Source organism: Oncorhynchus mykiss, chromosome 16, assembly GCF_057628025.1.
Source record: "Oncorhynchus mykiss isolate SJ-2025 chromosome 16, ASM5762802v1, whole genome shotgun sequence".
NCBI classification, from domain to species: domain Eukaryota; kingdom Metazoa; phylum Chordata; class Actinopteri; order Salmoniformes; family Salmonidae; genus Oncorhynchus; species Oncorhynchus mykiss.
In genome coordinates, this window is record NC_143037.1 from 28196267 (window position 1) to 28223101 (window position 26835).

The window sequence follows — 26835 nt, forward strand, 5'->3', positions numbered from 1 at the left end:
TGTTAAATGTGGCTTTGGCTACACAAGAACCAACCCAATAATACAGATTATGCATTGACATTGCACAGAACATAAGTAATATAATTATAAATAATTAAAAAGTGAATACTTAACTATTAACACTGAGATCAAGGCAGAAGTGTGTGAAATGTGCAATGTGAAGGCATGTGAAATGCACTCCCCTTGTTTCAATTGTGGTTGAGGTGAAAGCAAGAGACAGAGAACCACGTCTATTTTTGAAACGCATCAGGCTCACACATTTTGTCCCCATGTAAAAACAAAGAACACAGTACAATGTCAGTGTAAAGGAAGATAGAACTGTTTTGTCCCCCCAACTTAAATGAGATTCTGCACAAAAAGTGAACCAAGATTTTATTGACAAAATTACATTTTCAAAAATGTATGTGTTTTTAGAAGATTATGCGACACACGTTGTGCGGAACCTGAAACGAAATATGACTTGAATATGAAATGTATGAATCATACAATTACAAATGACATTATGCAGGAACAAGCATCAAATCAAATGTATTTGTCATAAGCTTTGTAAATAATAGGTGTAGACTAACAGTGAAATGCTTACTTATAGGATAAAGTGTGACATCCTGAGGAGTCGTATACCATAAGTATTTTATATCTATGTTATAAAAAATAAACACATTTTGTAGGCCCCCTTCACAGTGAAGATGAAACCTCTTCCTTGGGCTCTGCAACAACAAAAAAAGACAGGAGTTAGAGTTATGTCCTGTGATATACTATATGTTGCATATAAGTTAAGTGTATTTCTTGTGATGCATTATATTAATTAATGGGGCTTGCGAAAGCGCCAACTTTAAATCTTTGACAAACTTCTGACTTATTATACTGTAGTTACAATGTATTATTAGTGGGGTTTGTGACGCACAACCCCCATTTGAAATCTTTGACACACTTCTTATTTTTCTTTGGAACGTGATTCCTCCTACACTGTTTAAGCTAGAAACGTCATTCAAACGTCAAGACATGCAGATCGGTCTGGAATAGTGTGCTTGTAGAACATAGATATCTTTTTACTTTTCCTAGGATTTCCTCAGCATTCTAAAGGCCCCATTGTGACATCATCACTTTCAACATTCCATTCAATGTAAATGCTATGATGCAACTCTTAACACAAAATCAGCTACTTTGACCACTTTGCCAACTACTTCTTAGACAAAAGGTTAGAACATGTAAAATCTTCCTCTACTTATCTGCTTTTCAAATCTGAACTCAGAAGTAATGTCAAAGACATTTTCATCTAACTTTTTATAAACAACTGGCATTTTGGCCACTTTCCCAACAAGTTAAACAAAAATGTAGAGGTCAGAACATCTTCGTCTACTTCTGTTATTCAAATCTGTCGTCGTAACAAAAAAAATATCTGTTACCAATCCAACAATACAGCTGTTTTAGTAACTGCATTGGCACATTGTTTCCCAAATGTTCCTCTACTTTGGCATCCATCTTCATTTCTGTTCCGATTAAACTGATTGGCCGAAAATGTGCACAATTTGTGAGGTCTTCTCCTTTCTTAGGGATTAGGGATATAATAGCTGTATTGATGTCGTTGTGGAGTTGTCCTTTTTCAATAGCAATGTTAAGCAATTCAAGAATAACTGGTCCTAGGTCATCCCAAAAATGAGAATGAGTTCAGGAGGAATTCCATCAATACCAGGCACTTTATCTTTCTTCATATTTAAAAGAGCAGCTTTCAGTTGAGATAGTGACAGATTCCTCTAATAAAACTGTTTCTTCTTGAGAAATTTCGGGCAATGTAAGGTTCTCCAGGAACTGCCGAACAAGCAGAAGTATCAAAGCTACGTGAGGAACTGTATAAATCTGAATAATATGCTTGTATTTGTATTTATTTCTGTAGGATAAGATAATAGTCCCTTAGTAGGAGATCTGATCAGCTGTATTGATGGGCTTGTTAAAGCATGTTTAAGCTGCAGCGCCAGTAAGTGGCTAGGCCTACTCCCTTGAAAATAATATTTTTGTCGCACCCTCTGCATAAGGAATTCTGCTCTACGTCACAACAAGTCATTAAGTTCCAGTCTACTTGTTTTTTTTTAGATACATTTCTCTCTCTGTTGAATGGTTGTTTAAGAGTCTTCCAGCATTTCCCAATGATTTTCCAATTCACTGATCTTCTAAAGTCTTAATTTCTGTAAATTAGAGGGAAGATGTGTAGTGTTTCCTCGTATGAAACCTTGTACAGCTAACCATACCATAGTTGAGTCCTCCACTGAGTGGTAACTTATTTAAAAAAAATTTTTTTAAGATCTAAACTTGAAGATGAAATCAGAGTTGTGTAGTAAAGTATTATTAAACCTCCATCTCAGTGCACACATATTCATTGGTAAGATTTTTAATTGACAAAGAATGGGATTATGATCAGATAGAATGGCCAGTAATTCCATGTTACCTGTAATATCAGTAGATGTTAAAACAGTACAAAACAGTACATTTTCGAGAAAGTCTTAAATCTAGCAGAAAATCATGTATAGTCCTTAGTTTTGGGATTATGACATTTCCAACAGTTACTAAAACTAAGATCTTTAAGAAATGGTTTAAGTGCATTGGAAGCAATCACTTGTGATGAGCTATGAGAAGGTCCAGATCTATCTAGCTAAGAATCAATAATAGCATTCATGTCAGCTCCAATAATATGCGTATAATCTGAAGGGACAAAATCTTTGTTATAGGAGCATAAATAGATACAAATGCTATTTAAACACATACAGAGTGGAACATATGTTAGTAAATCAGCCCTGTTTATAATTTCCACTTTTTTCAATTGTAAGGGGTAGATTGTGTAAATCTAAAGGGGTATTATTATGTAGAATAATACCCCTTTAGATTTAAAGGAAGGAAACAGCTGCCCGTTTGTCGTATTTGTTTTGAAGTCAATGGACATCACCCTCTAAAAGATGTCTCTTGCAATAGAGTAATGTCAACTTTATTCCTATGTAATACGTCAAGACATTTGCTTATTTGGCTCAGTAGAACCCCTCAGATTACAAGAAATTATCACAAAATTAGCCATGATCCATCTGTGGTAATGTGAATACCAGTTTGATGGATAAAAGGGGAGAAAAGTAATTTATGATAACTATAAAATGACAATTTAGTTTCCAACTAAAGAACTGTATATCAGATATTCCTGAGAAAAAAAAAAACTGTAAACATATCCATTGTTGGATAAAATTACAAAACCCTTCAGATTGCCATTCCACCCCAATAACCCTGACAAATGTATCAAAACAGTTGAAACAAAGAATCCCTCCCCTCCCTGACAGGTTAGGACACAAAAGTCCTCCCTCTCCACTCAATGTTAAGACCTATGACTGAACGCAGCGGTGTCTATCACTAAACCCCCCCAAATACCCCTGTACGTCTCACTCCATTTCCTAAATATCTTGCAAGAAATGCTCAATTGACTGAATGATTGAGCCTTAACGTAGCACAAAAATGGAGAACTAATTTGCTAAATAATTCAGTGGTGATAGTTGACTTCACTAGCTATGCTGTCGTTGTCACAGCAACATGAGACAAGTAATCACACGAACGTTGTAAACGTAACTTAGCTATAAAATACAATTTTATTTTATAGAAACTAGATAAACTTTCAACGACATTTAGGTAATACTGAACACTACTGAATAGATAATCAGTTAGCTAGCTAACAGTTGTGATGATGACTTACTTAGCTACCTGTCCCAAGCTGTCCCAGTTACTGTCCTAATCACCCTGCTGGCTGGAAAGCTGATACTCCATTGTCAAAGTTCATAATGATCCCAAGTAGTTAGATAAAATGTTTGTCAAAACTCCTTGGAGTAGTGGATAAATCCTCCTGACCAGTTTACTTATTCCATAGGTTCCCTGGTGCTTGCATGGCCCCGTTGTTGAGTCTTCCTCCTCACAGCATTACATTACCAGCGTGGTGAATGAGCTCTGCTGCTCTGGCTCCTTGTAGAATGGCTTGGCAGTCGATGTACCGGAGGACCTTGAAGATCAGCATTCTTTGTCTGTCTGAAGCATTACTAGTCCCAGGTCCCGAGTAGGTGCGATGGGCTCTTTCTAATCTCAACCTTGTGAGATATGGATGGGCTCATTCTCTGTAGGAATTCGATGGGATCGTCAGTCTTGTCTCCTCCTTTTAAAGATATTAATTTTACATTTGAGCGACGTGAACGGTCCTCCATTTCAGCCATCTTGAGCTGCATCTTCTCCAGTTGTGACGAACAGTCGTTGATTTTCCATTTGCTTTCCCTATTTTCAGCTTGCAGATTGTCCACTTTAGCAGACAGGTTGTCAATCACTTTCATCCTTCTCTCAATGTCGATTGTAAGAGCTTCAACAGCCGCAAAAGTCTTGATGTTTTCTGTTGAGTGGTTCCACCGCCTCAGCTAACACCTGTTGTAGCATATCCTTGAGAGAGTTCTGTTGTTTGGCTAATGCCTCAGAAATCACACCAGCTATGAAGGCCTCAGTTTCAGTGCTGAGGGCTGTCTTCTGACGCTTAACTACAGGGGACGAATTCAGAGTAGCGCCGTTTTTCTTGCCTCCTTGGGTAGTCGGTATTGTTTGTCAGTCGGGTTTGTTTTTTAAGAGTTCCTTAATAATGTAATAAAATATGGAAAAGAAAGGTATTGGGTTTGAAGCGCTCTAGTGACTGCAACCATAACGCCAGTTGGTCACGTGACATCCAACCACACACTTTTTGAGCACAACTACTAACAACAATCACAATACTATTGACCACAACTACTGACTGTCTTGTTTTGCACAAAATAATAAAATGCAGTACTACAGGATATTTCTTAACTCTTTATTAGCTAGCTACAACTGGAATGTTCATGTATCTCCAACCATGATCAACTGACCATGACCTAACCATCTGGGTGATCTTAACCATAGTATGATATGGCGGTAAAATGCATCCAATTACAATTCAGTATGTTTACACATATGAATATTACACTGACCACAGCTACTGACCACAACCACACAACTACTGACCACACACTTACTTACTAAAACTTCTGACCACATTTACTGAACACAATCACATAACTACTGACATACAGTGCCTTGCGAAAGTATTCGGCCCCCTTGAACTTTGCGACCTTTTGCCACATTTCAGTCTTCAAACATAAAGATATAAAACTGTATTTTTTTGTGAAGAATCAACAACAAGTGGGACACAATCATGAAGTGGAACGACATTTATTGGATATTTCAAACTTTTTTAACAAATCAAAAACTGAAAAATTGGCCGTGCAAAATTATTCAGCCCCCTTAAGTTAATACTTTGTAGCGCCACCTTTTGCTGCGATTACAGCTGTAAGTCGCTTGGGGTATGTCTATCAGTTTTGCACATCGAGAGACTGACATTTTTTCCCATTCCTCCTTGCAAAACAGCTCGAGCTCAGTGAGGTTGGATGGAGAGCATTTGTGAACAGCAGTTTTCAGTTCTTTCCACAGATTCTCGATTGGATTCAGGTCTGGACTTTGACTTGGCCATTCTAACACCTGGATATGTTAATTTTTGAACCATTCCATTGTAGATTTTGCTTTATGTTTTGGATCATTGTCTTGTTGGAAGACAAATCTCCGTCCCAGTCTCAGGTCTTTTGCAGACTCCATCAGGGTTTCTTCCAGAATGGTCCTGTATTTTGCTCCATCCATCTTCCCATCAATTTGAACCATCTTCCCTGTCCCTGCTGAAGAAAAGCAGGCCCAAACCATGATGCTGCCACCACCATGTTTGACAGTGGGGATGGTGTGTTCAGGGTGATGAGCTGTGTTGCTTTTACGCCAAACATAACGTTTTGCATTGTTGCCAAATGTCACGGTTTTCTAGGTGTGAAGGAGAGTCGGACCAAAATGCGACGTGTCTATTGCAATCCATGTTTAATGAAGAAACACACTAAACACAAACACTACCAAAACAATAAACTTAACGAAAACCGAAACAGCCTATACTTGTGTATCCTAACACAGAAACAATGACATCAGGACACTAAGGACAATCACCCACGACAAACTCAAAGAATATGGCTGCCTAAATATGGTTCCCAATCAGAGACAACGATAAACACCTGCCTCTGATTGAGAACCACTTCAGACAGCCATAGACTTAGCTAGAACACCCCACTAGCTACAATCCCCATACATACCACCTACAAAAACCCATGCCACACCCTGGCCTGACCAAATAAATAAAGATAAACACAAAATACTTCGACCAGGGTGTGACAGAACCCCCCCCCCTAAGGTGCGGACTCCCGAACGCACCTCAAAACAATAGGGAGGGTCCGGGTGGGCGTCTGTCCATGGTGGCGGCTCCGGCGCGGGATGTGGACCCCACTCAATCAATGTCTTAGTCCCCTCTCCTCGCGTCCCTGGATAGTCCACCCTCGCTGCCGACCATGGCCTAGTAGTCCTCACCCAGACCCCACTGGACTGAGGAGCAGCTCGGGACTGAGGGGCAGCTCGGGACTGAGGCAGCTCGGGACTGAGGGGAAGCTCAGGCAGGTTGATGAATCTACCAGATCCTGGCCGGCTGGCAGATCTGGAAGAGTCTGGCCGACTGGCAGATCTGGAAGAGTCTGGTCGACTGGCAGATCTGGAAGAGTCTGGTCGACTGGCAGATCTGGAAGAGTCTGGTCGACTGGCAGATCTGGAAGAGTCTGGTCGACTGGCAGATCTGGAAGAGTCTGGTCGACTGGCAGATCTGGAAGAGTCTGGTCGACTGGCAGATCTGGGAGAGTCTGGTCGACTAGCAGATCTGGGAGAGTCTGGTCGACTGGCAGCTCTGGCTGCTCCATGCTGACTGGCTGCTCCATGCTGACTGGCGGCTCTGGCTGCTCCATACTGACTGGCAGCTCCATGCCGACTGGCAGCTCCATGCCGACTGGCAGCTCTGGCTGCTCCATGCTGACTGGCTGCTCCATGCTGACTGGCGGCCCTGGCTGCTCCATGCTAACTGGCAGCTCTGGCGGCTCCTTGCAGACTGGCAGCTCTGGCGGCTCCTTGCAGACTGGCAGCTTTAGCGGCATCCTGCAGACAGGCAGCTCTGGCGGCTCCTTGCAGACTGGCAGCTCCATGCAGACTGACAGCTCCTTGCAGGCTGGCAGCTCCTTGCAGACTGGCAGCTCCTTGCAGACTGGCAGCTCCTTGCAGACTGGCAGCTCCTTGCAGACTGGCAGCTCTGGCTGCTTCATGTAGACTGACAGCTCTGGCTGCTCCTTGCAAACTGACAGCTCGGGCTGCTTCATGCAGACGGACAGCTCAGGCTGCTCCATGCAGACTGACAGCTCAGGCTGCTCCATGCAGACTGACAGCTCCTTGCAGGCTGGCAGCTCCTTGCAGGCTGGCAGCTCCTTGCAGGCTGGCAGCTCCTTGCAGGCTGGCAGCTTTAGCGGCATCCTGCAGACAGGCAGCTCTGGCGGCTCCTTGCAGACTGGCAGCTCCATGCAGACTGACAGCTCCTTGCAGGCTGGCAGCTCCTTGCAGGCTGGCAGCTCCTTGCAGACTGGCAGCTCCTTGCAGACTGGCAGCTCCTTGCAGACTGGCAGCTCTGGCTGCTTCATGTAGACTGGCAGTTCTGGCTGCGCTGAACAGGCGGGAGACTCCGGCAGCGCAGGAGAGGAGAAAAGCTCTGGCTGCGCTGAACAGGCAGGAGACTCCGATAGCGCAGTAGAGAAGAGAGGCTCTGGCTGCGCTGAACAGGCGGGAGATTCCGGCAGCGCAGGAGAGCAGAAAGGCTCTGGCTGCGCTGAACAGGCGGGAGACTCCGGCAGCGCAGGAGAGTAGAAAGGCTCTGGCTGCGCTGAACAGTCGGGAGACTCCGATAGCGCAGTAGAGAAGAGAGGCTCTGGCTGCGCTGAACAGGCGGGAGACTCCGGCAGCGCAGGAGAGGAGAAAAGCTCTGGCTGCGCTGAACAGGCAGGAGACTCCGATAGCGCATGAGATGAGAGAGGCTCTGGCTGCGCTGAACAGGCGAGGCGCACTGTAGGCCTGATGCATAGTGCTGGCACAGGACGTGCAAGGCTAGGGATGGGCACAGGAGGCGTGATGCGTGAGACTGGAACCAACTTCACCAGCCGACTAAAACGGACCTCAGGACGAGTATGGAGCGCTAACCCAGGTGCCATCAAATCTCTGACACGTTCCGTCAGGCGAATTCTATGCAAAATGCACCAACACAGCAACTCCCTCATTTCTCTCTCCTCCAATTTCCCCATTAACTCCTTCACAGTCTCTGTTTCACTCACCTCCAACACCGGCTCTGGTTCTGGTCTCCTCCTTGGCTCCTCACGATAAACAGGGAGAGTTGGCTCAGGTCTGGCTCCTGACTCTGCCACACTCTCCCTGAGCCCCCATCCCAATAAATTTTTGGGGCTGACTATGGGGCCTCCGTCCGCGCCGCCTTGCTTGCTTCGCAAACTCCATTCTCCTATATCCTTCCGCGCACTGCTCCATCGAATCCCAGGCGGGCTCCGGCACTCTCCCTGGGTCGGCCGCCCACCTGTCGATCTCCTCCCAAGTCGTATACTCCATACTGTACTCCTCTTTGGGCTGCTCCTGTTGTTTCTTCTCCCGCTGCACCTTTGGGCGGCTACACTCCCCTGGTTTAGCCCAGGGTCCTCTCCCGTCGAGGATTTCCTCCCATGTCCAGAAATCCTTATTGCGCATCTCCTCGCGCTGCTCCTGCCTGTTGACACGCTGCTTGGTCCTTTTGTGGTGGGTGATTCTGTCACGGTTTTCTAGGTGTGAAGGAGAGTAGGACCAAAATGCGGCGTGTCTATTGCAATCCATGTTTAATGAAGAAACACACTAAACACAAACACTACCAAAACAATAAACTTAACGAAAACCGAAACAGCCTATACTTGTGTATCCTAACACAGAAACAATGACATCAGGACACTAAGGACAATCACCCACGACAAACTCAAAGAATATGGCTGCCTAAATATGGTTCCCAATCAGAGACAACGATAAACACCTGCCTCTGATTGAGAACCACTTCAGACAGCCATAGACTTAGCTAGAACACCCCACTAGCTACAATCCCCATACATACCACCTACAAAAACCCATGCCACACCCTGGCCTGACCAAATAAATAAAGATAAACACAAAATACTTCGACCAGGGTGTGACACCAAAAAGTTCAATTTTGGTTTCATCTGACCAGAGCACCTTCTTCCACATGTTTGGTGTGTCTCCCAGGTGTCTTGTGGCAAACTTTAAAACAACACTTTTTATGGATATCTTTAAGAAATGGCTTTCTTCTTGCCACTCTTCCATGAAGGCCAGATTTGTGCAATATATGACTGATTGTTGTCCTATGGACAGAGTCTCCCACCTCAGCTGTAGATCTCTGCAGTTCATCCAGAGTGATCATGGGCATCTTGGCTGCATCTCTGATCAGTCTTCTCCTTGTATGAGCTGAAAGTTTAGAGGGACGGCTAGGTCTTGGTAGATTTGCAGTGGTCTGATACTCCTTCCATTTCAATATTATCGCTTGCACAGTGCTCCTTGGGATGTTTAAAGCTTGGGAAATCTTTTTGTATCCAAATCCGGCTTTAAACTTCTTCACAACAGTATCTCGGACCTGCCTGGTGTGTTCCTTGTTCTTCATGATGCTCTCTGCGCTTTTAACGGACCTCTGAGACTATCACAGTGCAGGTGCATTTATACGGAGACTTGATTACACACAGGTGGATTGTATTTATCATCATTAGTCATTTAGGTCAACATTGGATCATTCAGAGATCCTCACTGAACTTCTGGAGAGAGTTTGCTGCACTGAAAGTAAAGGGGCTGAATAATTTTGCACGCCAAATTTTTCAGTTTTTGATTTGTTAAAAAAGTTTGAAATATCCAATAAATGTCGTTCCACTTCATGATTGTGTCCCACTTGTTGATTCTTCACAAAAAAATACAGTTTTATATCTTTATGTTTGAAGCCTGAAATGTGGCAAAAGGTCGCAAAGTTCAAGGGGGCCGAATACTTTCGCAAGGCACTGTAACTACATAACTACTAGACACGCAACTACTGAACCACACAAATAATGATCACAACCACACAACTATTGACCACAACCACAAAACTGACCACTACCACAACTACTGACCACAACGACTAAACCACAAATAATGACCACAACCACAAAATTACTGACCACAACTACTTCTCTAGTCTGCACTAGCTTCACTCTAGCTCTGGTCAAGTTCTGGTTTGCACTATGAATTAAAACTACTTAAATGTGCATAAATTAGCATATAATACCCACTAAGATTAAATGTAACCTTTGAACCATTCAAGCTAGAGACACCAAACCAACTTCCACAAGTTCAGGCTATTCTATCATATCAATCAATCAATATTTTAATCTGCCTACTTTTTCAAGTATAATCTGCCAAAACTACTATAACTTATTTCAAAACCATAAATACTTTAAAACACACTAGCAAGCACACCACATTTTCTTCAGGAAATGTACTTTTCAGTGATGACTGTTATCCTGAAAATTGTATTTATTAGCTAGAACTACAGCTAGATATCAGTAGCTATACATACAGTGCATTCGGAAAGTATTCAGATCCCTTGACTTTTTCCACATTTTGTTACGTTATCCTAAAATGTATTTAAACAATTGTCCACATCAATCTACATATCTACTATCTCCTGAGATCCTCAAAAGGTTCTACAGCTGCAACATCGAGAGCATCCTGACTGGTTGCATCACTGCCTGGTACGAAAATTGCTCGGCCTCTGACCGCAAGGCACTACATAGGGTAGTGCATACGGCCCAGTACGTCACTGGGGCTAAGCTGCCTGCCATCCAGGACCTCTACACCAGGCGGTGTCAGAGGAAGGCTGTAAAGACCCCAGCCACCCCAGTCATAGACTGTTCTCTCTACTACCGCATGGCAAGCGGTACCGGAGTGCCAAGTCTAGAACAAAAAGGCTTCTCAACAGTTTTTACCACCAAGCCATAGAGTCCTGAACAGGTAATCAAATGGCTTAATGGACTATTTGCATTGTGTGCCCCCCCAACCCCTCTTTTACGCTGCTGCTACTCTCTGTTTATATATGCATAGTCACTTTAACTATACATTCATGTACATATGTACATACTACCTCAATTGGCCCGACCAACCAGTGCTCCCGCACATTGGCTAACCGGGCTATCTTCATTGTGTCCCGCCACCCGCCAACCCCTCTTAACGCTACTGATACTCTCTGTTCATCATATATGCATAGACACTTTAACCATATCTACATGTACATACTACCTCAATCAGCCTGACTAACCGGTGTCTGTATGTAGCCTCGCTACTTTTATAGCTTCCCTACTGTATATAGCCTCGCTACTGTCTTTCACTGTCTTTCTACTGTTGTTTTTATTTCTTTACTTACTTATTGTTCACCTAATACCTTTTTTTGCACTATTGGTTAGAGCCTGTAAGTAAGCATTTCACTGTACACCTGTTGTATTCGGCGCACGTGACAAATAAACTTTGATTTGATTCAGATCCTTTGCTATGAGTCTCAAAATTGTGTCGAGGCACAGATCTGGGGAAGGGTATCTTGAAGTATTGAAGGTCCCCATGAACACAGTGGCCTCCATCATTCTGAAATGGAAGAAGTTGGGAACCACCAAGACTCTTCCTAGAGCTGGCTGCCAGGCCAAACAGAGCAATCAGGGGAGAAGGGTCTTGGTCAGGGGAGTGATCAAGAACCCGATGGTCACTCTGACAGAGCTCCAGAAGGTTCAACTTCCAACAGGACAACGACCCTAAGCACAGTCAAGACAACGCAGGAGTGGCTTCGGGACAAGTCTCTGAATGTCATTGAGTGGCCCAGCCAGAGCCCGGACTTGAATCCTATCTTACATCTCTAGAGAGAACTGAAAATCGCTGTGCTGTGACGCTCTCCATCCAAACTGACAGAGCTTGAGAGGATCTGCAGGAAAGACTGGGAGAAACTCCCCAAATACAGGCGTGCCAACTTGTAGCGTCATACCCAAGAAGACTCAAGGCTGTAATAACTGCCAAAGGTGCTTCAACAAAGTACTGAGTAAAGGGTGTAAATCACATTATGTAAATGTGATATTTCAGTTTTTATTTGAATGATTTTGCTTTGTCATTATGGGGTGTTGTGTGTAGATTGATGACGAAAAAAAACAACAAGGCTGTAATGTAACAAAATCTGGAAAAAGTCAAGGGGTCTGAATACTTTCCGAATGCAATGTACAAACCTATTCTACATAGTTCTTCAACTACCACAAAAATACTTTTAAAGAGCTGCCATCACTAGATGCACCATCATATTTCTTTCCACAAATAGCGTAACTCTATTTTCATTACATCATCATTCAACTAAAATCAAATTTAATTTACACTAAACGTTTCACAAAAGTAAATCGCGCATCTATTTATCTGAAACCCACAGCATGAATGATTGAGTTGCTTTGCTTTCCTAAGAGTGTTGTCCACATGATCCTGCCTTTTATTCCCATCTGCTGACAGAAGATCGCTTTGTTCTGTATCTTTCTTGTATCAGTTTTCACACACATCAACTGTTTTTTAGCCATTTTTGCGATCTAACTGCCACACAATCGAAAGAAATAAAGTAGTCTATCAAAATAATTATCAAATAATTAGACCAAATATTTTACTTTGTCTATATGTATGATTTGCTTTAAATAGTAAAGTAAATTTTTTTAAACTTCTTCCATAACCACAAAAATACTTGTAAAGAGCTAAAGCAAGCCCAACAACTTTACTTTTAAAGTTACCATTTAGTTCATATATGCTGTTACTTTGACAGCATATAGCAATGTTATAGTATACGTTTCATTGGATAGGCCTGTATGTGATATGGTATAGAAATATTACATTTGAATGATTTTATAGGATAAGCAGTGTAATACAGTACCTGTCCATGTTCGGTGCACAGGTAGCTTAAGGGCCGGGTGGGTGATCTCCACGCTCACTCTCAGTTGTGCTCTCTCCTCCCCTCTGGGCCCCTTTCTCACGTTCACCCTGTTTATGTGCAACGTTTCCACTCCTTCTTCTTCTTCCTCTTCCCTACTCTCATCCTCCACCTCCATCTGAGTCACCTTCCTTTCCACGTTGTTGTTCTCTCCGTCTCTTTCGTCAATGTACTCTATTCCTTCCGTTTCGGGGTCAGCGACTGCAGCTTTTGTTTCTACAGACATTAATAGATATAAAGAGATATTTAGTCACTTTACTGGATAAAATGTGAATGCATGTACAAGTACTGCATAGGATTTGTATTACTAATGAATCTGCTTATGAAATGTTGCACACTTCCAGCTAATGTTTAAACTTAAATCATAGACGCAATGAGTTTGCATAAGCACACATAACCTTGACTTAATTAGCCACAATAGCATTAGCTTAGGTCGAAACAGGGAGATGTTCAATAAGGCAAATCATTGCAAATAGTTTTGAAACTGAAAACTAAATGAGCGTTTCTTATTAGACAAATGCTTGTAGTCCCTCCCTTTTCAGTCCGTTTTCTTCCATTTGATGCTTAATGAACACAATCCAGTTCTAACATGGACAGGTACTATTTCACTAGTGTTAATATAAACCCACTAAGTGTGTGTCCGTTTTTCCGACTGTCCATCTGACCATTTCCGTCTGTCTGACTGATCCAGCAAGTGGATCTCTCCAAAGCGCACACGCTCCTAAACTCTCTCTGTCCGTCCACTCCTTTCCCGCCTGTCTCGTTGGACACCAGCGGTATGAGGGTGGTGCACCCTGCTGCCCAGAGCACTTTAGCTTTTGGGTGGCCTCCCGTCAACAGGAGATTGAAAACCCCAACACCCTCGCTGGTCCAATGGACAGTAAGAGAGGAGGGGATGGAGGGAGCAGCTGGGAAAAAGAGAGCGAGAAAGAGGGAGGATTAAAGGTCAAAGTATTTTGAAAATGTATAGTAGATAGAATTCCTTGAATATAACATATACTTTCAAATATACATATATATATACTGTTTGATAATTTATATAAGAAAGTGCATACGACCAGTTAGTCTTAAAACAGTTGGTGTACTGCTAAACATCATTTAAATGAAGTCTATACTAACAATGTTCACATTACATGAATGTAGACTAAAGAGAGACAGGTACCGATATTATTTCTCCACCGTCTCTCGATGGGCTCCTCCAGCGAACAGTGCTCCACTCGGCACACCACCCCTCCTGCGCTCTCCTTCTCTTCATTTGTTCCCCTCTTCCTCAGAGTGGCGTTGGCACGGTAGGTACTGGGACCGCTCAGCAGGGGCCCCCAGACTTCTCCTCCTTCTATCACCTCTTCCTCTCGGTCATCCACCTCTCCTTCTCTCAGATGGAGCCAGGTGACTGAGATGCCTGGAGGGTAGAACCCAGTCATGTCACAGCCCAATGTCAAATGTTGACCAGGGAAGGAGGCAGAGCTGATGATCTCGGACACATTGGGCCTCTTTATGAAACCTGCAAGGAACAAGATGTAATTGAAGATGAGTGGACCAATGTTCAAAAAATTATACACTGAGCAAATTTCAGGTCTGTTGAGTGCAAAATTGAACATTCTGTGCAACTTCCAGCGCACGTTTACTGTGACCACCGAGGCTGTACCCGCTTTAAATTAGTTTTAACAGCCATGTAGGCTACTGTGGCTATTTGATCATAATGTACGTCTAACCAGTGTGGCCTACCATCAAAAACAATGGAATAAATGCTTCCCATAACATTTTAACATGGAAATAGCTGTTCTATCATTCAGCCTACAGTAGCAGCCAATGTGTGGTGTTCAATTTAGGCTGACATTCAATGAAACTTTTGAAAAAAAAACATGCAGGGGTTGACATTAACCTGTTTATCCACTTATCCTTCAGACAAGGAGGCGCCTGAAAATGTTGTGTTGTTTTTTTGGAAGAAACCACTTTACCAAATAAAATGCATTATTATTCTGATACCATTACTACAGAGAATCAGACAAATGATGCTACCCTCTGCCTATTGGCTACTTAGCTTATTCAAGACCGCCTCAAAATACAACAGTACCCCATTAAGACAAAGCTTTTCAAAGATGTCTAGAAATGTATTTGTTTTGTGCTCTTGCAGGAAGCAATCACTCCCCTACTGCTGACTACAAATGATCTGGTTCACCAACTACTTCTCAGATAGAGTTCAGTGTGTCAAATCGGAGGGCCTGTTGTCCGGACCTCTGGCAGTCTCTATGGGGGTGCCACAGGGTTCTATTCTCGGGCCGACTCTTTTCTTTGTATACATCAATGTTGTCGCTCTTACTGCTGGTGATTCTCTGATCCACTTCTACGCAGACAACACCATTCTGTATACTTCTGGCCCTTCAATGGACACTGTTAACTAACCTCCAGACGAGCTTCAATGCCATATAACTCTTCCGTGGTCTCCAACGGCTCTTAAATGCAAGTAAAACTAAATGCATGCTCTTCAACCGATCCTTGCCCGCACCTGCCTGCCCGTCCAGCATCCCTACTCTGGACGGTTCTGACTTAGAATATGTGGACAACTACAAATACCTAGGTGTCTGGTTAGACTGTAAACTCTCCTTCCAGACTCACATTAAGAATCTCCAATGCAAAATTAAATCTAGAATTGGCTTCCTATTTCGCAACAAAGCATCTTTCACTCATGCTGCCAAACATACCCTTGTAAAACTGACCATCCTACCGATCCTTGACTTCAGCGATGTCATTAGCAAAATAGCCGCCAACACTCTACTCAACAAATTTTCTACAAGAAATCTGCCTCCAGAAAAAAGCTTCTCCCAAGTGGGTGTGACACCTACTCCCGTTGCCTGCTGCACTGCTGCTTGGATTCCACCTGGCGATCTGTTCTCCGTCTGCCCTGGTTGTCTCCCCCCGTCTGGTACAGGTACCCCCACCACACTCCCCCCTCTTTCCCGAGCTTTCGCTCACCTCCAGCACACAGGCACTGTTGGGGCGAGTGACTCTGAACTTACAATGGCTAGCCCAAAGTCGTTATATTTTTTTTCTTGTATATTTTGCTATTTGCCTCATGACTCCTGCATGCTTTGTTGACTATGAACTTTCTTGTTTACCCAACTGTGGGACAGATTGTTTGTTCCCACACTCGGTACTCTGACTCTCTATTGGTTACATGGACTCTTGGCCTCCCATCCTATTCGAACCATGTCTCTCCGGCTTTGCATTCATGTTACCTGATGAAATTGCTGTATAATATGATCGTTTCCATCTAATGCACATTCAAATGTCATAAATCAGCACTGCAGAGCTCTCCCTGTCCTCTGCTGTGCATTGATTGTATTAGTGTTGATGATATCTGGAAATGTGCATTTACACCCTGGCCCATTTACTGTTACTAGCCCCAATTTTGACTTTCTCCTCGATGTTATCCTCACAAATAATCCTGATAGGTATTAGTCTAGTGTTTTCTGTAATGACCTTAGTGATCACTATTTTACAGCCTGTGTTCATAATGGCTGCTCAGTGAAACAACATGTCCTGATTTGTCGTAGATGCTTTCTAAAAAACTTTAATGAGCAAGCCATCCTTCATGAACTGGCCTCTTTAAATTGGTATAGAATCAGCTTGATCCCGTCTTTCGAAGAGGCTTGGACCTTTAAAAAAAATATGTTCACTGATATTGTTAACAAACACATCCCCATAAAGAAAATGAGAATGAAAAACAGGTTCAGCCCCTGGTTCGACGGTGATCTTGCAGAGTTACTCCACCTCAAGAATTTCATTTGGTGAAAGGCTCGGCACACGCATACTCAGGCTGACTGGCTCTCTTTCAGGCAAATGAGAAATAAGTGCACTCAGGCTATCCGGAAGGCCAAAGTTAGTTACTTTAAGGAGCAGTTCTCTCTCTGTGGGCCCTAACCCCAAGAAGTTCTGGAAAATGGTTAAAGACCTGGAGAATAAACCCTCCTCCTCACAGCTGCACATATCCCTTAAAGTTGATGATGTGGTTGTTACTGACAAGAAGCACATGGCTGAGCTTTTAAATCACCACTTCATTAAGTCAGCATTCCTATTTGACTCAGCCACGCCTCCTTGCCCATCCAACATTTCCTCATCTCCCACCCATTCTAATGCGACTAGTCCTGATGATCCTCCCTCTGTCACACTACAAAGTTTCACCATGCAGGCAGTCACTGAGTCCGAGGTGCTAAAGGAGCTCCTTAAACTTGACCCCCAAAAAACTTCTGGGTCAGATGGTTTAGACCCTTTCTGCTGCCCCTATTATCGCCAAGCCTGTCTCTTTTCTCTGGGGAAGTTCCCATTGCTTGGAAGGCAGCCACGGTTCCTCTTTTATTATAAGGGGCTGATCCTAGCTGTTATAGGCCTATTTTGCCATGTTCATCAAAAGTGTTTGAAAAGCTTGTCAATAATCAACTGACTGGCTTTCTTGATGTCTATAGTATTCTCTCTGGTATGCAATCTGGTTTCCGCTCCATGTCACTGCAACCTTAAAATGTCCTCAATGAGGTCACCATTGCCCTGGATTCTAAGCAATGTGGTGTAATTTTAATTTACTTGGTCAAAGCTTTTGATACGGTAGAACAGTGGTTCCCAAACATTTTATAGTCCCGTACCCCTTCAAACATTCAACCAGGATCAGCACACCGTCAAATGTTGTTTTTTTGCCTTCATTGTAAGCCTGCCACACACACACACACACACTATACGACACAGTTATTAAACGTAAGAATGAGTGTGAGTTTGTCACAACCTGGCTCATGGGAAGTGACAAATAGCTCTTATAGGACCAGGGCACAAATAATAATATAATAATAATCAATAATCTTGCTCTTTATTTAACCATCTTACATATTAAACCTTATTTGTTGAAAACTGTGAATAACTCACCACAGGTTAATGAGAAGGGTGTGCTTGAAAGGATGCATGTAACTGCAATGTTTGGCGGTATTGGAGGGAATCTTAGTCTTAAAATCATTTTCCACACACAGTCTGTGCCTGTATTTAGTTTTCATGCTAGTGAGGGGCGAGAATCTACTCTCACATACAGTGGGGAGAACAAGTATTTGATACACTGCCGATGTTGCAGGTTTTCCTACTTACAAAGCATGTAGAGGTCTGTCATTTTTTATCATAGGTACACTTCAACTGTGAGAGACGGAATCTAAAACAAAAATCCAGAAAATCACATTGTATGATTTTTAAGTAATTAATTAGCATTTTATTGAATTTTGTCCCGCACATTGAATATACAGCTGAAGTTGGACGTTTACAAACACCTTAGCCAAATACATTTAAACTCAGTTTCACAATTCCTGACATTTAATCCTAGTAAAAATTCCCCGTCTTTGGTCAGTTAGGATCACCACTTTATTTTAAGAATGTGAAATGTCAGAATAATAGTAGGAGGGAATGATTTATTTCAGCATTTCTTTCTTTCACCACATTCCCAGTGGGTCAGAAGTTTACATACACTCAATTAGTATTTGGTAGTATTGCCTTTAAATTATTTAACTTGAGTCAAATGTTTTGGGTAGCCTTCCACAAGCTTCCCACAATAAGTTGGCTGAATTTTGGCCCATTCCTCCTGACAAAGCTGCAACTGAGTCAGGTTTGTAGGTATGTTCTATAGGATTGAGGTCAGGGCTTTGTGATGGCCACTCCAATACCTTGACTTTGTTGTCCTTAAGCCATTTTGCCACAACTTTGGAAGTATGCTTGGGGTCATTGTCCATATGGAAGACCCGTTTGCGACCAAGTTTTAACTTCCTGATTGATGTCTTGGCATGTTGCTTCAATATATCCACATAATGTTCCTTACCTCTTGATGCCATCTATTTTGTGAAGTGCACCAGATCCCTCCTGCAGAAAAGCACCCACACAACATAATGCTGCCACCCCCGTGCTTCACGGTTGGGATGGTGTTCTTCGGCTTGCAAGTAACCCCCTTTTTCCTCCAAACATAACAATGGTCATTATGACCAAACAGTTCTATATTTGTTTCATCAGACCAGAGGACATTTCTCCAAAAAGTACGATCTTTGTCCCCATGCGCAGTTGCAAACCGTAGTCTGGCTTTTTTATGGTAGTTTTGAAGCAGTGGCTTCTTCCTTGCTGAGCGGCCTTTTAGATTAATGTTGATATAGGACTCGTTTTACTGTGGATATAGATACTTTTGTACCTGTTTCCTCCAGCATCTTCACAAGGTCCTTTGCTGTTGTTCTGGCATTGATTTGCACTTTTCGCACAAAAGTATGTTCATCTCTATGAGACAGAACGTGTCTCTTTCCTAAGCGGTATGACGGCCTGCGTGGTCCCATTGTGTTTATACTTGCATACTATTGTTTGTATAGATGAACGTGGTACCTTCAGGCATTTGGAAATTGCTCCCAAGGATGAACCAGACTTGTGGAGGTCTACAATTTTTTGGAGGTCTTGGCTGATTTCTTTTGATTTTCCCACGATCCCACAAAGAGGCACTGAGTTTGAAGGTAGGCCTTGAAATGCATCCACAGGTACACCTCCAGTTGGCTCAAATTATGTAATTTAGCCTATCAGAAGCTTCTAAAGCCATGACATCATTGTCTGGAATTGTCCAAGTTGATTAAAGGCAAAGTCAACTTAGTGTATGTAAACTTCTGACCCACTGGAATTGTGATACAGTGAATTATAAGTGAAATAATCTGTCTGTAAACAATTGTTGGAAAAATTACTTGTGTCATGCACAAAGTAGATGTCCTAACCGACTTGCCAAAACTATAGTTTGTTAACAAGACATTTGTGGAGTGGTTGAAAAACTAGTTTTAGTGACTCCAACCAAAGTGTATGTAAACTTCCAGCTTCAACTGTAGTTGCGGAGAGTCCCTGTAATCCTAGATTCAGAACATTCAGGCGAGAAAAAACATCACCCAGATAGGCCAGTCATGTGAGAAACTCGTCATCATGCAAGCGGTCAGACAAGTGAAAAGGATGGTCAGTAAAGAAAACTTTAAGCTCGTCTCTCAATTTAAAAAAATGTGTCAATACTTTGCCTCTTGAAAACCAGCACACGGTATGTTGTAAAAGTGTCACATGGTCGCTGCCCATATCATTCCTTAGTGCAGAAAATATACAAGTAATTGTTTCACAACATCTCCTGCCATGTCACTGATGAGTCGTGAAACAGTTGTTTGATGAAGACATTGTCTGTATAGTTTTTGGGGCCTTTTCCCCCAGCATTGTCCCAGCCATATCCACGGCAGCAGGAATAATTAAGTCCTCCATAATAGTATGAGTCTTGCCTGTCCTAGCCACTCAGTTGCTCATCATACAAAACGCTTCTAGCCCTTCTTAATGGTATCTGTTGCTTTTATACGTCTTACTACTCAAAAGTAGTCTTTATTCTCACTCAAACAACTCCTGTGGCTTATTTTTCAAATTGGCATGTTTTATTTCTAAATGTCTGCGCAAGAGTGAAGGTTTCATCAAGTTGTGAGATAGTACTTTTGCACATATAAACACACTCTGGCTGAGGAAAGGCACTACTCCCAATATAAGTGAACCCCAAATCAATGTAGTTCTCATCATATTTGCACCTCTTCGATGGTCCAAAGTCCCTGTCTGTTGTTCTGTGATTTTCCAGGTAAGGGGGTTGTAGATCTCTCTGTACTATGCTCCGTTCATCTTTCTCTCAATCCTGACTAGTTTCCCTGTCCTTGCCGCTGAAAAACATCCCAACAGCATGATGCTGCCACCACCATGCTTCACCGTAGGGATGGTGCAAGGTTTCCTCCAGATGTGACTCTTGGCTTTCAGGCCAAAGAGTTCCATCTTGGTTTCATCAGGCCAGAGAATCTGGTTTCTCATGGTCTGAGAGTCCTTTAGGTGCCTTTTAGCAACGTGCCTTTTACGGAGCAGTGGCTTCCGTCTGGCCACTTTACCATAAAGGCCTGATTGGTGGTGCTGCAGAGATGGTTGTCCTTCTGGAAGGTTCTCCCATCTCCACAGAGGAACTCAGGATCTCTGTAAGAGTGACCATCGGGTTCTTGGCCACCTCACTGACCAAGGCCCTTCTCCCCTGATTGCTCAGGAAGGTGCAGCTCTAGGAAGATTCTTGGTGGCTCCCAACTTCTTCCATTTAAAAATGATGGAGGCCACTATGTTCTTGGGGACTTTCAATGCTGCAGACATTTTTTGGTACCCATCCCCAGATCTGTGCCTCGACACAATCCTGTCTCGGAGCTCTATGGACTATTCCTTCGACCTCATACCTTGGTTTATTGTCTGATGGGGGGTGTCAAAAGTAAAAGTGAACATCTGGTGTGGCCACCAGCTGCATTATGTACTGCAGTCCATCCCCTGGTGAGACAAAACCGCGATTCGTCAGTGAAGAGCACTTTTTGCCAGTCAAGTCTGGTCCAGCAACGATGGGTTTGTGCCCATAGGCAACGTTGTTGCTGGTGATGTCTGGTGAGGACCTGCCTTACATCAGGCCTACACGCCCTCAGTCAGGCCTCTCTCAGCCTATTGTAAACAGTCTGAGCACTGATGGGATTGTGCATTCCTGATGTAACTCGGGCAGTTGTTGTTGCCATCCTGTACCTGTCCTGGAGGTGTGATGTTCGGATGTACCGATCCTGTGCAGGTGTTGTTACACGTGTCTGCCACTGCGAGGACAATCAGCTATCCATCCTGTCTCCCTGTAGCACTGTCTTAGACGTCTCACAGTACGGGCATTGAAATGTATTGCCCTGGCCACATCTGCAGTCCTCATGCCTCCTTGCAGCATGCCTAAGGCACGTTCACGCAGATGAGCAGGGACCCTGGGCATCTTTCTTTTGGTGTTTTTCAGAGTCAGTAGAAAGGCCTCTTTATTGTCCTAAGTTTTCATAACTGTGACCTTAGTTGCCTACAGTCTGCAAGCTGTTAGTGTCTTAACGACCGTTCCACAGGTGCATGTTCATTTATTGTTTATGGTTCATTGAACAAGCTTGGGAAACAGTGAAGATTTTACAATATAGATCTTTGAAGTTATTTGGATTTTTGCAAATTTCTCTTTGAAAGACAGGGTCCTGAAAAAGGAAAGTTTTTTTTTGCTGAGTTGATATTAATTTTGAAACGTGTAACTGGAGCATAGGAGCATATACCCACGTGCGTTATAGACAGATGAACAGAGGTCCACACTCCAGTCCAGTTAGTAGTGTTAATGCACCTTAAAGTTGATTGCCAACCGCCATAAAAAATCCAAAGAAGAAGAAGACTGAAGGAGGACAGATTACTAGAAACTAACTTGTTTTACCCTTTTATCTGTGAATTAATTGTCAGACTAGAGGACCTTGTGCATTTCAGGTGAAATAAGAACCCAATGTTTCCATCCAAGGACAAATTAGCTAGCAACAGCAAGCTTGCTAGCTAAATTGCCATGTATGTTTCATGCGTTTAGACCTGTCGACAAATTAATTGGTCTACACGGACAAGTTCTGGCCTGGTTTAGATCTTATTTGTCGGAAAGATATCAGTTTGTCTCTGTGAATGGTTTGTCCTCTGACAAATCAACTGTAAATTTCGGTGTTCCTCAAGGTTCCGTTTTAGGACCACTATTGTTTTCACTATATATTTTACCTCTTGGGGATGTCATTCGAAAACATAATGTTAACTTTCACTGCTATGCGCATGACACACAGCTGTACATTTCAATGAAACATGGTGAAGCCCCAAAATTGCCCTCGCTAGAAGCATGTGTTTCAGACATAAGGAAGTGGATGGCTGCAAACTTTCTATTTTTAAACTCGGACAAAACAGAGATGCTTGTTCTAGGTCCCAAGAAACAAAGAGATCTTCTGTTGAATCTGACAATTAATCTTAATGGTTGTACAGTGGTCTCAAATAAAACTGTGAAGGACCTCAGCGTTACTCTGGACCCTGATCTCTCTTTTGAAGAACACATCAAGACCATTTCAAGGACAGATTTTTTCCATCTACGTAACATTGCAAAAATCAGAAACTTTCTGTCCAAAAATGATGCAGAAAAATTAATCCATGCTTTTGTCACTTCTAGGTTAGACTACTGCAATGCTCTACTTTCCGGCTACCCGGATAAAGCACTAAATAAACTTCAGTGCTAAATACGGCTGCTAGAATCCTGACTAGAACCAAAAAATTGAATCATATTACTCCAGTTCTAGCCTCCCTACACTGGCTTCCTGTCAAAGCAAGGGCTGATTTCAAGGTTTTACTGCTAACCTACAAAGCATTACATGGGCTTGCTCCTACCTATCTCTCTGATTTGGTCCTGCCGTACATACCTACACGTACGCTACGGTCACAAGACGCAGGCCTCCTAATTGTCCCTAGAATTTCTAAGCAAACAGCTGGAGGCAGGGCTTTCTCCTATAGAGCTCCATTTTTATGGAACGGTCTGCCTACCCATGTCAGAGACGCAAACTCAGTCTCAACCTTTAAGTCTTTACTGAAGACTCATCTCTTCAGTGGGTCATATGATTGAGTGTAGTCTGGCCCAGGAGTGGGAAGGTGAACGGAAAGGCTCTGGAGCAACGAACCGCCCTTGCTGTCTCTGCCTGGCCAGTTCCCCTCATTCCACTGGGATTCTCTGCCTCTAACCCTATTACAGGGGCTGAGTTACTGGCTTATTGGGGCTCTCTCATACCGTCCCTGGGAGGGGTGCGTCACCTGAGTGGGTTGAGTGGGTTGAGTCACTGATGTGATCATCCTGCCCTAGGACCATGCCTCAGGACTACCTGACATGATGACTCCTTGCTGTCCCCAGTCCACCTGGCTGTGCTGCTGCTCCAGTTTCAACTGTTCTGCCTTATTATTATTGGACCATGCTGGTCATTTATGAACATTTGAACATCTTGGCCATGTTCTGTTATAATCTCCACCCGGCACAGCCAGAAGAGGACTGGCCACCCCACATAGCCTGGTTCCTCTCTAGGTTTCTTGCTAGGTTTGGGCCTTTCTAGGGAGTTTTTCCTAGCCACCGTGCTTCTACACCTGCGTTGCTTGCTGTTTGGGGTTTTAGGCTGGGTTTCTGTACAGCACTTTGAGATATCAGCTGATGTACGAAGGGCTATATAAATACATTTGATTTGATTTAATTAATATATTTGGTTCGGAGTTCGTTTTGATATTTCAACCTGCATGTCTTGATCGCGTCTGGTGTGAATGGACTAAATCAAAATGCCGCTAGCAGTTTGGATGAAATTATTGAATAACATGTATGTGTACATTAATTTTTCAATGCTCGCACACGTAACGCGAGCGTTGTGGTCAGTTACACGTGACACGTTTCGACCTGTCCCCAAATTAATATAAACTAAAAATGAAACGTTCCTTTTTCAGGACCCTGTCTTTCAAAGATAATTCTATATTGTTAAATCTTCAGCATGTTACTGCTGCAGTACTTGTTGTAGCACTGAGAGGAAATAGGAAGAAAGCGATTTTATGGCTTATAAAAGTGTTGAATTCAAATTAAAAACAGCATCTCTTTGCTGTATTCGTTGACAGTCTCTCTAGTCATGGTTGTAAACGTTTTGTAGCTTTCTTTTGTGCCTGCTACGTTACTGCAGACAGGTCATCTGAACCATCTGATTGGTCAGAGGTAGGCATGTAGTGCAGTTGATTTGCTCTCTGGGCCTGCAGGAAAGGTAGAGTTTGTACCTTCAGACAAATGATATGGTTCAAAATGGCAACAGTTCACCTACCCAGCACTGCAGTGCAGCTGAATCGGGTGCACCTACTACCAACAGCCCGAGAGAGAAAAAAGAAAATATGAACAGAAGGCTTTATCGTAGTTTTTTTTTTACAGGAATGTTTGCAGATTGACTAGGGATGCCTTGGAGATCGACCGGTTGGTGACCACAGCTCCAGAAAGTTGAGTGAATTACAATCTTTGGGCTGATAGGTCTATTTCTGGGTGGCAGTCCAAAGGAGCTGTGCAACAATCTTAAGACTACTGTATGTGCGCATGTTGGCAGTTTAGAGGGAACATTGGTCATTTCTCACACCCATTTATGTTACATTTATGAAACTTCTGTGGAAAAAGACACAAAATATGTCATTACTCCTGCCCCTCCTCCCTTAAAGGGGTAGTTGACCCAAATTATGAAGTTATGTATTTGTTTCCTTAGCCTAAAAGCTTAGGTAAATAAAACCAAAGCTTGGATTGCAGTCTCTCCTTTTCCATAAACTATATTTAAGATAACAAATAATACACCTTTAACCCTCACAAACACCACCTTCCTCTCACCTCGGGTCTCGCGGGTGACGGGGTGCTTGAGAGCGATGTGATGGACGCTCACCCACACCTTGGTGCCGCCATGCTCCAGCTCGGCGCGGGGCAGCTTGCACTGGCTCATGGCCGAGAAGAAGCCCTGGGTGTCGGGCCGTGGGGCAGATAGGGCCTGAGAAGCCACGGGGCTCAGTTCGCCCCCCTGGCAGAACCAACGGAAGGTGATGATGTCTGGATGGAAGCACAAGGCCTGGGTGGTCAGGGTGACCACACCTGGAGGAGAGAGTGGAAAGAGACATGAAGCGTATAGACTTGTGTGGTTCAGTTAGTAACAGTGCAGCACTGGCAAAGCCAAGGTTGTGTGTTCAATTACCACAGGGATCATACACACACAACATTTTTTGCACGGACTGAATGGTAAGTTGTTTTGGATAAAAATGTCTGCTATATTGTCAAAACTGTAAAAAAAACACTATTGGTCAAGTAGAAATGGAATTGACTCCAATCCTGATATGCAATGTACTTTAATTTGAATTTAAAATTAACTTGAGTTCATCTTACTGGAGTCATCACCTGCCTCTGTGAGCTGAATCTCTGAGACCTTGGGGGGAGCTGAAGAAAAGTAAGAGAGGACAGGACAAGTAATTTGAAAGTATTTTTTCCACATTTTGTTGTGTTACAATCTGAAATTAAAATTGATGAAATTGAGATTTGTCGTCTCTGACCTACACACAATACCCCATAATGTCAAAGTGGAATTATGTTTCTTAGAAAAAAAAAGGAAGTTCAGGAGTAAAAATGTGCTTAACACGTAACATAGTAAGTTGCATGGACTCACTCTCGACAATAATAGTGTTTAACATGATTTTTGAATGGCTACCTCATCTCTGTACCCCACACATACAGATAATTTTAAGGTCCCACAGGCGAACAGTGAATTTCAAAGACAGATTCAAAGACACATGAGCATGGTGAAGTTATTAATTACACTTTGGATGGTATATCAATACACACAGTCACTGCAAAGATACAGGCATCCTTCCTACCTCAGCTGCCGGAGAGTAAGGAAACCGCTTAGGGATTTCACCAAGAGGCCAATGGTGACTTTAAAACAGTTACAGTTTAATGGCTGTGATAGGAGAAACCTGAGGATGGATCATTGTAGTTACTCCACAATAGCAACCTAAATGACTGAGTGAAAAGAATGAAGCCTGTACAGAATAAAAATATTCCAAAACATGCATCCTATTTGCAATAAGACACTAAAGTAGAACTGCAGAAAAATGTGCCAAAGAAATTAACTTTGTCCTGAATACAAAACATTAATTTTGGGGCAAATCTAACACAACATCATATTTTCAAGCATTGTGGTGGCTGCATCATGTTATGGGTATGCTTATCATCGACAAGGACTAGGGTTTTTGGGTGGGATAAAAATAAATGGAATAGAGCTAAGCACAGGCAAAATCCTAGATGAAAGCCTGGTTCAGTGTGCTTTCCAACAGACACTGAGACAAATTTTTATTTCAGCAGGACAATAACCTAA

At 42.9% G+C, this 26835-nt stretch overlaps 1 protein-coding gene across 2 annotated transcripts in view; it reads right to left on the minus strand.

The window, feature by feature from the left end:
- Nucleotides 1-355: 355 nt before the first annotated feature.
- Nucleotides 356-26835, minus strand: part of si:ch211-180a12.2 (uncharacterized) — a 70241-nt gene continuing 43761 nt past the window's right edge. For both annotated transcript variants that reach the window (XM_036946698.2, XM_036946697.2), the window contains exons 8-13: nucleotides 25851-25901; nucleotides 25308-25562; nucleotides 14199-14540; nucleotides 13666-13944; nucleotides 12980-13252; nucleotides 356-707 (exon numbers count right to left, since the gene is read on the minus strand). In XM_036946698.2, the coding sequence (XP_036802593.2) occupies nucleotides 676-707; nucleotides 12980-13252; nucleotides 13666-13944; nucleotides 14199-14540; nucleotides 25308-25562; nucleotides 25851-25901 (1232 nt within the window). In that variant the 3' untranslated portion in view covers nucleotides 356-675. The remainder of the gene's footprint in view (nucleotides 708-12979; nucleotides 13253-13665; nucleotides 13945-14198; nucleotides 14541-25307; nucleotides 25563-25850; nucleotides 25902-26835) is intronic.